Source organism: Triticum urartu, chromosome 2 (genome assembly GCF_003073215.2).
Source record: "Triticum urartu cultivar G1812 chromosome 2, Tu2.1, whole genome shotgun sequence".
NCBI classification, from domain to species: domain Eukaryota; kingdom Viridiplantae; phylum Streptophyta; class Magnoliopsida; order Poales; family Poaceae; genus Triticum; species Triticum urartu.
This window is the reverse complement of record NC_053023.1, coordinates 73,876,779-73,893,240: the sequence shown is the minus strand read 5'-3', so window position 1 is coordinate 73,893,240 and position 16,462 is coordinate 73,876,779. Positions and strand designations below refer to the sequence as shown.

Below are 16,462 nucleotides of genomic sequence, written 5' to 3'. Positions count from 1 at the left end.
TCTCGACCGTCAAATCATGTTATCTAGCGGTTCAAATCGCTCCAATGTTGAGCACCAAACATGTTTAATGCTCTAATTACCCATCACTGCCATTGGTTATAAACACATTTTGACTCAAACGCTATCCCATGAAGTCTGCCATGTAATTAATATCCTACCATTCCCGTGAAAAAAGTAATTGATATCTTATCAAATACCAAAGTGCAACAGATATATCTTACCTAATATAACGTGCAACTAATATCCTACCTAATATAAACATGCATTGCACGTACATTATTACTAGTCTCAAAAGTATAACAAACAAGTTGGGTAAATTCAATACGATCGTTCTACCAACATCATACTCTCAATGTTGTTTGTCATCCTTGTCACACTTAACCAAATACCCATGATCAGGAAAACATGATAATCACACAACACTTGAGCTAGTCCTCGATCAATACTAGGAATCAAATTTTACCGTTTATTATTCTACACGTGCTTATGAGTTTTCCTTCGAATCACATATTCGAAAATCTTATCAGTTATAGCATAGAATATAAACTCTTAATGATAAATATGAAAATAAATAATATAAAAATTATTGCCTCTAGGGCATATTTCCAACAAAGTTGCTAGTGATCTTTCGCATCGCTTTGAACAAGGCAACATGGCTTAACGTTTTATGCGTATGAACCCTAAACACAACAATCCATCGAGTCTCCTCAAGCAGCCCATCAATCTCTCCTGATAGATCCAGCTCATCTTCCTCCTCCCCATGAAGGTTCATTCCCTCGAACCTATCTTTCAGTGTTGCGGCGTTTTGGCGATCATACTGACCACCGGCTTAGATTGGTCGGATTCCGCCATGCAAGTTCTTGACAAGGACGGAACCAACGAGGATCACGTCAAATCGATCCGTGGGATCTCATTACATGAGCATTGGTTAACCTTGCGGGTAGATGTGGACCCCTATGGTGCGCCGCCGGGGACGTAGGGAACCCTAGCCGAGACCTGGGGGAAAAGATCCGATCACCTATGCCTGTGTATTATTATGATTGCAACGCTGAAGGAATACATTACTTTCCCCTAGCAAAACGCGTCGTAGGAATCCCCACATGACTACACGTAGATCAGGTTCAATTTCCCGACCGACATTTGCAAGTTCAAACATCTTCAAATCCGACGCTGCACAGCAGACCACGCGGTCAAAGCCGACGGCCGGGATCACTCGAGTGACGCGGCCGAGTCCTCCAACTCACGCGAGCCAGCACGCACGCGGCCGCTTTTACCCCGATCGGGAGATCCGGGGCAGATCGACCCAGGCACGCACAAACAGCACGAGCCCAGCCGGCCACAATAACCCACGCCCGCCGCACCACCCCCTCCCCTCGGTCCTCCTCGCCTCCATCCAGTCCAGATCGCGGAACCTTTTTCCTTAGAGCAACGCCCCCCCACCCCCCTTGTCCTGCGGCGAGAGCGCGGCGCGGGCGCGTGCGTAGGCACCCAGATCTGGTGCGGCGGTCGCCGGAGATGGCGTGCATCAAGAGCGCGCAGCGCGCGGCGCTGACGGCGCTCGCGCCGGAGGCGCCCTACCTCGCCGCCGGCACCATGAGCGGCGCCGTCGACATGCAATTCTCCGCGTCGGCCAACATCGAGATCTTCAGCCTCGACTTCCAGTCCGACTCCCCCGACCTGCCCCTCCTCGCCGCGGCCCCCTCCCCCGACCGCTTCAACCGCCTCTGCTGGTCCCGCCCGGGCGCCGCCGACGGCGACTCCTTCTCCCTCGGCCTCCTCGCCGGCGGCCTCAGCGACGGCTCCGTCGCCGTCTGGAACCCGCTCAGCATGATCAGGTTCGCGCGGATCCAGCCCGCCCCGCCCCCGAGATCTGCCCGTGTCCTGATCTGTTTGTTTGTCGCTGTTGCAGCTCCGAGGGGCAAGCGGAGGACGTCATGGTCGCGCAGCTCGAGAAGCACAACGGGGCGGTGAGTGGCGCTGCTCCTGCTGCTGCTGCCTGGATAGAATTGCGTTCCCCGTGGCTCTGATGGTGTGTCGATTGCGTTTGGCAGGTCACTGGATTGGAGTTTAGCGAGCTCACACCCAATCGGCTCGCTTCAGGGGGTAACGAGGGGGACATTTGCATCTGGGATCTCAAAAACCCCTGCGAGCCAAACGTCTTCCCGCCACTGAAGGTATCCGCTGCCTGGCAAATAGGTTCTTCACTTAGAAGATGATTGCATCCTTACTGTTAACCTTTGTAATGCACGATCTCTGCAACCCTTCTGCTTGCATCCTTTGTTTTATGTGTGGAGAGCATGTTACTGTGTCTTGTATTTGTGAGGATCGTAGCATCACGGGGCCAAGTCCAGATGAGCATCACTCTCATTTTCATCAACCCAACTAAAGTATGACTAGAGCCCAATCCTACCTAAAGCTGGGCTTTAACAGTAGCTTATGTTTGCAGTTTTTTCAGCCTGGAAGTCACGTCTAGGTTGCGAACATTCTTTTTCAAACCAGACAGTTCTTTCTATAGGTTCTTAATGTTTTGTTGCTGCAATCAAATCGTGCACTTGCCAACACTTCCCGTCTACATGCATGTTGCTCGCCAGTTTTGGCTATCTTATATGTTGCTTGCCTGTATTGCATGGTTAAATGGTTCTTGTAATGTCTTGCAGAATGTTGGTTCGAATGCTCAAGCTGAAATATCTTGCTTAACCTGGAATCCCAAGTTTCAGCATATACTAGCATCAGCTTCTAGTAACGGGATTACAGGTAAGACAGTATGGTTGCTTCTGTAACAGTTTATTACCATCACTTGGACTTTTGACCGGTTTGGCTCACTATTTTGAATATCAACCTGCAGTAGTTTGGGATTTGAGAACCCAGAAACCATTAACTAGGTAATTGACATAGCTACCTTCTGGACTTTCTTTATGTTTTCCCTATTATTGAAAACCAGTGTGTATTATTTGTGTTACTAAATTTCAATCTGCATTTTAAATAGCTTTTCAGATTCAAATAGAAGGAACTGTTCTGTTCTCCAGTGGAATCCAGACATGTCCACCCAGCTAATTCTTGCATCAGATGACGACAACTCTCCTTCTTTGAGAGTAATGGCCATTTTTCTGTCCTTCTCATTTATTTTCTTTTCTATTTTTGTAGTTTTTGTTCTCCATATGTGGATCATGGCTCATAGCTAGAGTAAACGAAACAAATATTCATTTATCGACTCTCTTAATGTAGCAGTACAACCCCTGGCACTTCAGTTTAAATAATTTTAGGGTCTTTCTTGTGGGGAGTTTTTTGTTATCATTAACTCTGCTCATATATTCTTTACTAGGTATGGGATGTGAGGAAAACCATTGCACCTGTACGGGAATTTGTGGGACACTCAAAAGGTTTAATTTCTCTTGCAGTTCTCCTTTTTATTTCATCAAGTGATGATGGTTTACACAAATCACACTTAATATTATATTCCTCCTTACCCTATTTGTAATTATTATGTTGACCAGGTGTAATTGGTATGTCATGGTGCCCCTATGACAGTTCATTCTTGCTTACTTGTGCTAAAGACAATAGAACAATATGCTGGGATACAGTTAGTGGAGAGGTATATTTTAACTCTTAAAAGCTGAAACACCATCGTGCATACCTTCTCTAATATTCTAACTGTCCACTGTTCCTTGCTTTATTTTTTGTAGATTATCAGTGAGCTACCAACAAGCTCTAATGGTAACTTTGACATTCACTGGTACCGGAAAATTCCAGGTGTTGTAGCAGCATCTTCATATGATGGGAAGATCGGTGTACACAACTTGGAGGTAATGTGTCAGCTTGACTGGTTTATACTTGGTCTATCATGGTTTATAAAATGCATTGCAGTATGGTGTCAAAATTTTGGTTTTGTTGGATATATGTTAGAGCTACATAGAGAATTATGTGGTACTCCATTCACTGGAAAAATTAAGCCCTGTAATTAGCTTTTTTCAGTCTTCACCAAATCTTTTTTACTTGAAGACAATTAATATGATGGATTTGCCTAATACAGAAGTTAATGGTTCCTTCCTTTTATCCTAATGATCAGTCAGATGCTTATAGTTTCACAGTAATCTCCAGGATAGGCTGTGGCTCCAAAATGGCTTATGTGCTGTTTTTTTTAATTGAACGCACTAGTACTTTCATGTTTGATTGGCTTACAAAGCTATAGTTCTCTGAAGTTCTTATGCATTTCTTTTACAGTTCTCCAGCCTGTATGCAGCTGGTGACAGCACTGTTGGTGCCTCAGGTAATTTAGAATACTGCCGAATGTTTAACTTTGTTTTTTAACCAGTAAGTTCAGATTGTGTCTCCATTATTCGAAAAAAGTTAGATTGCCTTTGATCAACCCTTCATTTAATGCCAAAAGCTGTTCTGTATTAAGTCCCACGCTATGTTAACTGTGTAGTACTACTACTATTGCTTATTTTTCTCCACTGAAACAAATCTCAGACTAGCTGATTTGATCTTGTGCTGATCAATAAAAGTTGCTCTCATGACTTAGGACCCTACTTTTAAATAGTCAAAATTGGACCTTTTGTATATTTTTTTTCTATAAACAGTAATCACGAGATGCCATTTCTTCTATCCACCAAGCTCTAGCTGAACAATTTTAGAGATTCTTTGTTGTTACTAATTATATAATAATGTTTCCATCTCCATGTGTGTTATCTAATGAACACTAAATTTTTATTTAGCGCGTCCAAGAGCTGCAGCTCCAAAATGGTTGAAATGCCCCACGGGTGCATCTTTCGGCTTTGGTGGCAAACTTGTTTCCTTCCATCCAGCCCAAGGCACACAAGCGGGTACTTCTGAGGTAAGTTTGCTTGGTTACTGCCCTGATGTGTGATTCTGTTCAAGTTCCTTTGTCTGAGTGCATTTGTTCCTTTTGTAGGTGCATGTGCATAATTTGGTGATTGAGCAGAGTCTAGTAAGCCGGTCAACTGAATTTGAAGCTGCTATGCAGAATAGGGACAAAAGTGCACTGCGTGCTTTGTGTGACCAAAAATCACAAGAATCTTTGTATGTTCCTCTTATGTAGAAGAATCCCTAATGTTTGCTTACCAACTAACTATATGTCTACATTTTAAAAATAGATCCGAGGAGGAGAAAGAAACATGGAGCTTCTTAAGGGTTATGTTCGAGGATGGGGATACTGCCAGAACAAAATTGCTTGTTCATCTTGGATTCAATCCACCTCAAGAACCGACTGTGAATGCAACTGATGAGCTGAGCAAAGCATTGGCTGATACACTTAATATTGATCATGGTACTGATAATATGGATGCCCAATTTCTTGCTGATAACGGTGATGATTTTTTCAATAATCCTCAACCTTCAGAGACTAGCTTGGCTGAGGAGCCAATGTCTACAAATGTCCAAGAGATTGAGCAGGAAATGCCTGAAAATATTGTGCCATCTGATCCATCAATTGACAAAAGTATTCAACATGCATTGGTAGTTGGAGACTACAAAGGTGCTGTTAATCAGTGCCTTGCAGCAAATCGTATGGCTGATGCTCTGGTTATTGCCCATGCTGGTGGTTCTGCTCTATGGGGGAGCACCAGAAACCAATATCTTAAGAACAGTATCTCACCCTATTTAAAGGTAATGAAATCTTACTTGGTTACTGATTCTCCGTGCTTTCTTATTTCTGAAAGTTACAGTTGCATTACCATGACGTTTCTTTCTGTTGGTTTGAACTCCAGGTTGTTTCTGCTATGGTTGGCAATGACTTGATGAGTTTTGTGAGTACATGGCCACTAAATGCATGGAAGGAAACACTTGCACTACTGTGCACAGTAAGTGCCCTTTGTTGACATCATTTATTACTCATTTGTCTTGAATCAACTTTCATGTTCTGTTATTTAGTATTCAGTATTTTTTATTACAAGGCTTGGAGATCGGATATGACCTGTTTCCATGTAGATTAGTTACCTTGTGGTGGTTTCAGGTTTTCAGCTCTCGGTGTAAAATTAAAATGCATTGTGTTTTATATTATGGGACAGAGGGAGTATCTTGCATCTATTCAGGGAGCTGATGTAGAACCTAACTTGTCTCATGTGTTTCACCTACTTTCCTTCATGTTGCTTTGGGGCATATTTTCCTAGTTATGAAACCAAACCTGATTATTATCGAACTGTCCACCTTGTATTAAACAGAAAACATAGTTTGAAAAATTATATAATGAATAATCTATAGATTATCATTATTATTTAGGGGACTTATCCTTAAACGAGTGAACTGGTGGTTGTCCGGTTCAATTACTGTTCCAGTTTTAAAATTATGGTATTGTATGAACTTGTGTAAGCTAACATATTTTGCAACTTTGCACCAGTTTGCCGGGAAAGAGGAATGGAATGTTTTATGTGACACTCTTGCATCTAGACTTCTGAGTGCTGGTGATATGCTAGCTGCGACCCTATGTTACATTTGTGCTGGAAATATTGATAAAGCTGTTGAAATATGGTCTCGCAACCTGAGCTCTGAAGATGGTGGAAAGACTTATGTTGATCTTCTCCAGGTACAAATGGATGACAAAACACCATTTTTCTATGCCGTGCCGCATCCAGTCCTAATTGATTGGTGTGTAAGTGCAGGATTTGATGGAGAAGACCATTACTCTCGCCCTTGCCACGGGCCATAAGAGGTTTAGCGCGTCTCTATCTAAGCTTGTTGAGAACTATGCAGAGCTGTTGGCCAGTCAAGGCCTTCTTAAAACTGCAATGGAGTACTTGAAGCTTATGGGAGCAGATGAAAATTCAGATGAGCTGACTATACTGAGAGATCGAATTGCATTTTCTACAGAAGGTTGCTGCAAACTTACATGACTTGATATTGATATTATGTTTGTTGTCTTGTGTTGGTTTGAAGTAGCTTAAACATGCAGATCAACATTATAACATTTTTTTTGCTTCATGCTCCTTTTGTTTCCTTCTGGTGTGCAATATGCTGAATGAAGAGCTGCACATGGCAAACTTTTCTCGTTCGCTTATATTGCTCTAACAAAGAGGGGCTGTTGCTTGATTAGAAGTCGTAGTACCAAAGGAATAAAATCATGTTTTAATGCTTCCATGCTGTTATTTTCATATTTTAGCAAGTTAATGATCTAGACTTTGATATTTTAAATCGTAGTATTAATTCAGAAGTATTCTTCCAGAGAATGATGCTACCAGGAGTTCTGTTCCAGAGAGTAGTGCCAACAGCTCCTCCTACCTACCAAATCAACGGAGCTACACCCCAGACCCTTCCCAGAATCTTTACCAGGTTATAATCATTTCTTCCATCTTAATACTTGTTTCTATATTATATGTTTTGGCCCTGTAATTTTGTAACACAAAATATTATCTTATGCTAGAGAGATGCATTCCCTTAATTTTCTACTCTGACTAACTGCAGGTGCCTCAACAATATAATAATGTGCAAAGCTATCCAGAAGTTTACCCGCAACCACCTAATAGTAGAGCCAATGTGCCAAGCAATACATATCCAGAAGTTTACCCGCAATCACACAATGCAGCCTACTCGGGATATGCTGGATATCAACCTCAACATCAAACACAAATGTTTGTTCCTCAAAACACACCAGTGGACACCCAGGTATTTTGTTTTGTGGGAACCTTTATTTTAGTGACTTGAATTGTACATTGCCATGCTGCTGTCCATTCTGGCCTAGTATGGAATATCTAAATAAATGTAAAATTACGATGTGATTTCTGAACAGATAAGTGATCCTCCATTTACTTTTTTGTTTTTTTATTGTCTTTAAGTATATGTTACTTTTTACTTCTTAGCCCCAGTTTTCAGTTGCTAAACTGTCCTGTGCTGAACCTGTTTCATAATTTGCTGTGAAAAATAGTCAGTTTAACAGGAAAAATCTAGTTAGCCAAATAATAAATAGGCAAAGATGTTTGAAAAGCTACTATATTATTTATCTAGGAAATTATGATATTTTTTATTTTGATGTTCGTTTAATATTATTTGTTTTTACAGTTTTCATTATTTATTTGTTCTTTTTACCTTCAACAGCATAGTCCGGCTCCATTACTTTTTTCTACAGTTTTCGTTGTTTATTTGTTGTTTTTACCTTCAACAGCCAAGCCCGGCTCCATTACCGGTTCCACATCAAACAGTGAAGACATTTACTCCTGCAAACGTACCGAGTCTCAAAAACCCAGAGCAATATCACCAAGCAAGTACCTTGGGTTCCCAGCTCTACACGGTATGTAGAATGATGATCTAAGTTTTTCATCTCATGTTAATGTTGTAATGCCAGTTATGAAGTGATATCTCTTGTCTGAACAGCCTCCTGCGAATTCATCATATGCTCCTGGACCACCTGCCCAGTTCCAAAGTGGACCTCCCACCACGTTTCATCAGCCTGCACCGCCGGCTCAATACCAGACTGTTCCACCCGTCCCTTCAGTTCCAGGAACAAACCCTAACCAGATGTTTACCCCTGCTGTTCCGACTAATTCAGCTTCTAGGTTTATACCGTCAACCAATCAAGGTTTTGTTCAGCGGCCAGGCTTGAGTCCTGCACAGCCCTCAAGTCCAACACAGGCGCAACCACCAGCTCAGCCTACCGTTGCTCCTCCTGCACCTCCCCCCACTGTGCAAACAGCTGATACATCGAATGTGTCTGGTACGTGGAATGCAAATCTAAAGCTTGTATTTGTTTTGTGACCAACTGATTTCCTGCTTCACTTGCCTACTAAATTGATGCCAACAAGATATTCATTTTATAAAGTAACAAAAATCCGTATCTTCACTGTACTAGTTTAGCAAATATTTTTTGCTACCTACTATATGATTCACCTGATTTTACATTTGGTGCTGCCTTCTCTTGTCTTTTGCAGCTGAGCTGAGACCTGTTATTGCAACACTGAGCAGACTATTTGATGAGACTTCCAAAGCCTTGGGAGGTGCACCAGCTAAAAAACGTGAAATTGAAGACAACTCAAAGAAGATTGGGGCATTATTTGCCAAACTCAACACTGGAGATATATCTCCAAATGTTTCATCAAAACTCATTCAGATGTGCAGTGCACTTGATAGTAGTGATTTTGCCACTGCAATGCAACTTCAGGTAAACTTAACAAATTAATCTTGTAATTAGGGTTGCACTTTCTGGCTTCCACCTCATGGATTTCTTGAGCAGAGCAAAGGATTTCCCTCCTGACACCCATGGTACCCTGCTAAATTGTTTTCTAAAACTGATTAGATTGTTTTCACTCTAACATGGAAATAAGTCATCTTTCAAAGTTTTTTTAGAAATAAGTCAGTTTTTTGCTCTTTGGTGAAAACAATGACATCTGATCTCCTTCTCCTGCTTACAATCAGACATTGTGGTTTTACATCATATAATAATCTCTTGATTTTTTAATTCACCTTTGCTTTTTATTGGACAAAAATAAATGCAGAATTCTTTTTTCTTCCAAATAAAATTAGGTTTCATCAGTAGTTAAATTCCTTTATACTGAAACCTGTAAGCTGGGATTAGCACTGCGAATAGAATTCAATTATGTATGTGCTGCCATAATCTCTTTTGCTAATGTTCTGGTGGAAGGTGCAGATTCTTGTGATGTTACCTTAATTATATATCAACTGTTTTTCGATGGTGCAGATTCTTCTGACGACCAGTGATTGGGATGAGTGCAACTTTTGGCTCTCATCATTGAAGCGTATGATCAAGACAAGGCAAAGCTTCAGAGTGTAAATCTGCGTGGCCTAGTGCCGCAGCTAGTTCTGTATACACCTTTTTCTGATTGTCAAAATTGTTAGTGTTAGCAATTCTGAGGGTTGCCGTGCACAGAGATGTTATCCTGCTTCGTCTGTCAACTCTGCCGAAGCTTCTTGTTGCTGAAAGTGGTCTGTCATTCGGGTGACATTACGTTTTGACGACTCAATAGTTTTTCCATGTTCCTTTACAAGAGGATGCGAGTCCTTTGGGGGTGTTGTTGGTTTTGGAAATTATAAGTTGTAAGAGGTTACTTAGTCTGTCATACTAGCTGGTCCATTTTCCGTACCCTTGAATTGATCAGTCTGGACCTTTGAAATACCCTGGATGATTGATGGTATTACAGTGTCTTGTCTGTTGCATTGGTATCAATATAGATATTAATAAACTCAAATTGATATTTTGTTTCCTTTCTAGTTTTCAGTTATTGGCTTCTGGTCGGTTCCAGAATTTGTGATAGTCAGGTAAAAAAGAAGAAAAATCCAGAGTACTGCGGCATGATCCTCGAGTAATTAATCTACCACGCAATTGGAAACAAGAAATGTGGCAATGTTATGGTTCTAGCTGTCAACTTATGTCTTGACTTGCAGGGCTAGACATACTACAGAAAACTTACGCTGGAATGCCATGCAGTTTCTGAGGCTTCCGTCGTGGAATTAAGACCCACACCATAGGACCCCGTCTCCCGTATCTTATGTTTCGTGATCTTATCTTTCATGTGTAGGAGATCGAGACACAGCCTTAGGGCTATGGGGAAAGTGGATCGATTGCCCTAGAATTACAACTACGTAGACGGTCTCTAAGTCTATAAATAAGTTCCAAAAAATTGATCAGTAGTAGTCCGGTCGCACCCGAACAATAATATTCCAAAGGAAAATGCACCTAAGATCAAATATTTTGAGCGGGCTTCCGTGGAAAATTCAGACTTTCTTTTTAATGTTGCGATCACATAAAAACATAAACTTTGAAGCTCAATGGCTAAATACATGGCAATTAAATCATGAGCCGGGATCATTAAGAGTATACTGCGAGTAGGAAGTGGAATTAATACAATGAATTCAGAAGCATCAAACCTCTCTTTTTTCGAAAAAGTCGAAACACATCAAAATGATACCAGCCGTACTTAATAATAGAAGAATTTGGCAGAAATATGTAAAATTATCCCTCCTAAAAAATTATTCCAAAATAAATGGGCAATAGTTAGGAGAGGTGCGCCAGCGGCGAGCGGAAGCAAGGTTATTAGATACCGAAGGAAAGCCCAGCTAGAACCACACGTGCAAGTTTCCTTGCACGTGGCTCGTCCGTGATAACTTCTTCGGATTTGCGTAAACTAGCGGACTGACCAGTAAGGGCGCGTTTGGTTGCCCGCATGCAGCCTAACCAGGCCCGCGCGGGATGTGCGTGGCCTGTTTGGTTGCCTGGGCTGCATGCGTTTTGTGGCCCGCATAGACCTTAAAGCAGGCCTAAGCTTGGTCCGGCAGAAACTGCGCGAGCCTGGCTTGGACAGCACGGGAGACGGAGGGGACTTCTCATAACTCCCTCCACTCTCCTGTCACCGCCCCGCCCGCACTGTTCCCACCGCGCCCTCTCTGCCTCACAGCCCCTCCCTCTCCTCTCCTCTGATGGCTCCGCCTCGCCCACCGCCGCGCCGTCCTCTGACCCCCGTCGACCAGCGCATCACCAGCATCCAGGAGCGCTGGATGGCCGGGCTCCAAAACTCGGGCAGGGACCTGTCGTCGGCGCTGCGAGCGCCGTCCCCCATCTGCTGCCGGCCACCACGAGCGCCGACCAATGCGGTGCTGGCCGTTCCTGCTCCGCCGCCGATTCCGGACCTCGTGGTCCTGGGCTCGGCGCCGGCGCCGTCCATAGAGCCGCCGCTTCTTGGGACCACGTTGGGCAAGGGGGGGGGGGGTTCTTGACCCCCTTCCAAGGGTTTTCTCCTGTTGGCGCGTCGTCCTCCTCGACCTCCGGCGTGGCTATGAGCACGGGGCCGATGCCACAGGTCGTGGCCAGGGCCGGCTCCTCCTCTGCTCCGCCACCGCTCTCCTTCCCGTCGGGGTTTTCACCCCGGCCTCGGTTCGCTGCGACTGCGTAAGCTCCGGTGAGTCAAACCCCCCAATGCTTGCTCATAGATGTAGATTAGGGGTTTATTTCTTAGGCATGTGCTAGTAGTTAGTGGATTCGGTAGGATTAGATAGGATTCGAGTAGATCCGATTGTATGCGATCCCAATCGAATCGAATCCGACCGATCTGTTCTTGTTTGCTACAGATGTGTCATAGGATAATGTTTTTCTACTAGTGCTTTCCTAGGATCTGTGTTCATGCTAGGAGCTGTGTTCATGCTAGAATCCCCAAATGGTAATGTGCTTTGTAGGATCTGTGTTCATGGTAGGGTCTTGCTAGGATCTGTGTTCATGCAAATGGCATGTTCACGTTCAAGGTAGGATCATGTTCATGTTGTTGTTCATGTTGCATGCTTTAGATTGTTATACATGTTTAAGCTAGGGTTTGTGTTGCATGCTCTAGATTGTTATACGTTCATGTAGTAGGACCATTTTAGGATGCTGCAAAATATGCATGGGTGCACATGGGTGCTATTGATGAGTGGCACTTGCTGTTGCGCTTTTTAGATGTTTCACTGATGAGTGGCGGTTGCACTTGCTGCTGCTCTTTTTAGATGTTTCCATGCTTAGGCTAGTGCACTGATGAGTGGCAGTTGCAGAAAACCAGATGCCACTGATCAGTAGCATTTGCTCATGGGCAACTACCACTGATCAGTGGCACTTGCTGTTGGGCAAGTCCCCTGATCAGTGGCATTTGCCCAAGAACAAGTGCCATTGATAAGTGGCATTAGGCAAAGAGTTTGTGCACTGATCAGTGGCATTTGCTCTTGGGCAAATGTCTCTGATCAGTGCCATTTGCTTTAGTGCTAGTGCAACTAATCAGTGACATTTGATAAGTGGCATTTGGCAAAGAGTTTGTGCACTAATACTTGTCATCTTACCTGACAAGATATTGAAGAGTGACTGGGATGTGGCGGGTGGAGGAGCTCAGGTGGCGGCCATAGCTAAGGGCGCCGAGGATTTCATCCCCACAAACAGGTGGCTCAGGATGATGGACCTATCTGGTAGGATCGCCTTCATGAGCCTGCCTCATTCAAGGGGACGATCTCCGAGGACCGGCCACAAGGAGGGGGCCCGGGAGCCGCCGCGCTTCTACCAGCAGATCAAGGACAACGAGGACCTTGCCATGCTCGTCATCCCTCGCAAGTTCGTGTAGGTGATGAACAAGTTGCTGGTCATCAAGCGGCTCCCGCGCGTGGTCAGGCTATCGGCGAACAAGCGGTGCGTGTTCTAGGTGCAGGTCCAGAACTTCGAGGGGCACATGGTGCTTGGCCGGGGCTGGAACTACTTCTGCCGCCGCCACCGGATCGTCCCTGGCAACCTCGTCGTTGTGCGCATCTCAGGACTCGGACTGAAGGTTCAGATCTACAACCACGACTCCTTGGTCATGCGCAGATTTCGTTGCAGCAGGCACAACTGCGTTGGTGACATTGAGCACGCAATGTAGTTAACTTTTATGGTGTGTGGCTAGACTTATGATACTTGTGCTGGGAACTTATTAATATTTTGTCCAGGAGCAGCACCCTGGCGTGGAGCAGGGAAGGAGGATGCCCCTGTTGTTAATCTAAGTAGTTTGTTGTCATTTCCTTGCTTGCTTTGTTTGATTTTATTTGGTTGCTTGCTTTGTTTGATATCATATGTGCTTGCTGTTGTGCTGATCATATCATGCTAAGGCCACCACATTTGAATGGGGTAAGCAGAACACAAACGTTGTTTGCAACCAAACAACTGAAGTTTGCATTTCCTCACAGCCTAAGCACAAAAACGGCAACCAGACAGCAGGGGGTAAGTGCCCCTCCATGCGATGCAGGCAACCAAATAGGCTGCATCTGTTGCATATGAAGAATCAGGCTGGCTGGAGATGGACATGCAATGCAGCTACTGTTGCAAACTGGAACCAAACACGCCCTAAGTGGTTAGTACCTCCAGCATGAGCGAACCTTTTCAGAACTGGTTAGGAATTGATGCCACTATCCCAACCCGGATCCAGCCAGGTTCTATTGATCATGTCCCCTTCCCAACAGTTGTAACTTGTCTTGGGGCGTCTTTCTTTGGCTTTACTATCAAGCCAGACGCGGCGGCCTTTCGCATTATCATCTACCGCCCTTTCTTTCCTCCCGTCCATTCACACATGAAGATCGTCGTATGTATGTTCGACTTCGGTTGCCAGTGCAATAGAATTGGCGGGAGTATATTATGGCAGGATCAGTCACCTGGGCAAACCAAAACCCTCCAAGAAGAATTGTGCTATGCCCCCCGATATCCCTATAGAGCAAAAGAGCTTCCTAGTGATCCCTAGGTTGCAGCACGTCCGGTCGTTAACTCCTTGCTAGTTGCCACCGTTTCTAGGACCGACTGATGCCTCACCTGCACGCACATGTACCAACTTAGTGTAGTGTTGGTCGCACATTCATAATAGCGTTCGGACTCATGTGCCTTCCTGAACTAGGGGAGTTCCCTTGCTCCTGCTATGTATGATTAGCCGGCCTTGCGGCGGCAAAAGGATTAGGACGTCCCCCCGTGCAAAGGTTCCCCGCGGTCCGGTCGCATTAGGTTAGGGAGTTGGGCGATAGTAACTCCTCCGCATCCCAAGCGCGCTGCAATCCTAGGCACGCAACACTAAGTAATCCAAGCCAACCCACATTACTATGGTGGATAATCATCTTTCTTAGAGGTACTAAATACAATTCCATGAATGAGCAAAATGAAGGTTGCATTAATGATAAATATCTCTGTGGAAACTGCTAAAAAAGATTGAATATGTGGTTCCGAGTTTCGATAACTTCTTCTACTTTCACTTCCTCCATATTCCAAATCGCAGAGTTAATTCAAAAGCCTATGTGTTATTACTGAGTTGTTGCTCTTTTTTCTCTAATTCCCTTCTCAGATCCTACGACTACTCATCCTTATCGTACTCACTCGAAGTTTCGTTGGTCATTTATTGTTTTTTCGCCTCTTTGACAAAGTTAGTAAGAAGAAAAACCTCGATCTTCAGTACACTTCACACCCACACAATCTCTACTTGAAACTAACACTCCATTTCCAGATAGTGAGCGATCACTCAACAATGATATCGCACCGGACGAAGTACCTGTCCCCGGGGACCATGTTTTTTTACTTGTTTTCTTTTTTTATTTCTATACAAAATTCAGACGATTTTGTTTGTGTTCATGTTGGCAATTTTAGATGTGAATGAGGCCGGTCGTCTCCCGTTCCTACGGGTTCCCCAGTGACACATCAACCACACCCCTTCCTTTTCTCCGATCATAAATAATCTGATCTCTTTCTTTCTAATTCATCCCCTTCTTTATAATTTAAAAAAGAAGGGGGGGGGGTAAGGCAGGCTCGCAACTTACAAAGGGCACTCGCTGCTCGCAGGCCTGCTCTTTTTATTATGATTTCTATGTCTATGAAAGCTCCTTTGACTCCAGCCCCATAAGCTATTCTTTCACCTGCACCAGCTCTTAGTCTTTGTCCAGGACAAAGATATCACAATAGTGGAATAAGGAAGTGCAAGTTGGCGATCAAAGCAAAGGAAAGATCAAGCCAAAGAGGATACTCAGGGCCATCTAAGACGACTGTAGTAAATAGCTTACACGACTGATCAGGCTCATCAACCTATGGAACCTCATGCTATGTTGCTATGATTCTTTTATCACGAAAGCATGTCGGGCGAAAGAATAAAACACGTACAACACTAGCAAGAAGAGACTTGCCAAAGAATTCGATGCCTCACATGATCCTGCAAAAAGCGGAGTCCAAAAAAGCACGAGTCGGGTCGGGGTTTCAGATTCAGATAGTTCAGTTCAATCATCATCTGACACCTCCGGTGCCATTCCTTTTGAAACAAGCATTTCTTTTATAAAAGAATCCGATGCCCCTGCAATAAACCGAGTCAAGAAAGAGGTAAGGGCCAGGTCAGAGGTGGAACGGACATTCAAAAGCAACCGAACCATAGATCCAACTTTGCAGGACAAGCATAACGAAAGTAAGCATTTGGACAGACATTCAAATAAACCCTATATCTATAAATCCATCAGCCCTATCTGAACGGTCTAGGCATCATATCTTTTTCTTTTCACTTCCCCTGCATCGTCTGGACATCAGAAATAGCTGCATTAGCAGCATCTCGCTACAACTCCCTTGGCAACCCTAGCACCAACAGGAACAACTCAGTTCAAGCTAGCAACAACTAACAATTTCTACTTCCTCGAACAAGAGCTTGCTTTTAGTTCACGTTAGTGATGGTACCTGGAACTACATCGATATTTTCCTGGAGAGGGAGGGATGATGTAGCACAACGGCGGTAGGTATTTCCTCATATATGAAACCAAGGTATCGAACCAGTAGGAGAACCAAGCAACACAATGTAAACAACACCTGCACACAAATAACAACACCTCGCAACCCGACGTGTTAAAGGGGTTGTCAATCCCTTTCAGGGTACGGCGCCAGAAATTGCGTGTGACAGGAGATAAAGTTGTAATAGATTAAAATAATAGATCACAAATAAAATAAAGTGCAGCACATTATTTTTGGATTTTTGGTTTAATAGATCTGAATAAAAATGCAAAGGAAAAG

At 43.9% G+C, this 16,462-nt stretch overlaps 1 protein-coding gene across 2 annotated transcripts; it reads left to right on the top strand.

The window, feature by feature from the left end:
• Nucleotides 1-1,345: 1,345 nt before the first annotated feature.
• Nucleotides 1,346-10,157, top strand: LOC125535894 (protein transport protein SEC31 homolog B). Of its 2 annotated transcripts, none has more exons than XM_048698960.1 (22): nucleotides 1,346-1,835; nucleotides 1,910-1,967; nucleotides 2,052-2,174; nucleotides 2,658-2,754; nucleotides 2,849-2,882; nucleotides 2,987-3,092; nucleotides 3,323-3,380; nucleotides 3,495-3,592; nucleotides 3,684-3,803; nucleotides 4,222-4,267; nucleotides 4,716-4,834; nucleotides 4,913-5,040; nucleotides 5,115-5,625; nucleotides 5,727-5,819; nucleotides 6,356-6,541; nucleotides 6,618-6,828; nucleotides 7,178-7,284; nucleotides 7,417-7,617; nucleotides 8,114-8,239; nucleotides 8,323-8,662; nucleotides 8,877-9,106; nucleotides 9,644-10,157. In XM_048698960.1, exons 1-22 carry the CDS (start codon nucleotides 1,516-1,518, stop codon nucleotides 9,734-9,736), a joined length of 3,405 nt encoding a protein of 1,134 aa, XP_048554917.1. In that variant the 5' UTR covers nucleotides 1,346-1,515; the 3' UTR covers nucleotides 9,737-10,157. The 2 variants fall into 2 exon arrangements, with proteins under 2 accessions (XP_048554917.1, XP_048554916.1); XM_048698959.1 differs by having other exon boundaries at nucleotides 1,347-1,835; nucleotides 2,846-2,882.
• Nucleotides 10,158-16,462: the final 6,305 nt, after the last annotated feature.

Excerpts from the sequence above, each read along its gene's own strand:
- LOC125535894 (XM_048698959.1), top strand. The coding sequence starts at position 1,516 with ATGGCGTGCATCAAGAGCGCGCAGCGCGCGGCGCTGACGGCGCTCGCG. Across the intron at positions 1,968-2,051 it reads TCGAGAAGCACAACGGGGCG|GTCACTGGATTGGAGTTTAG; the intron begins GTGAGTGGCGCT and ends TGCGTTTGGCAG. Across the intron at positions 8,663-8,876 it reads TGATACATCGAATGTGTCTG|CTGAGCTGAGACCTGTTATT; the intron begins GTACGTGGAATG and ends TGTCTTTTGCAG.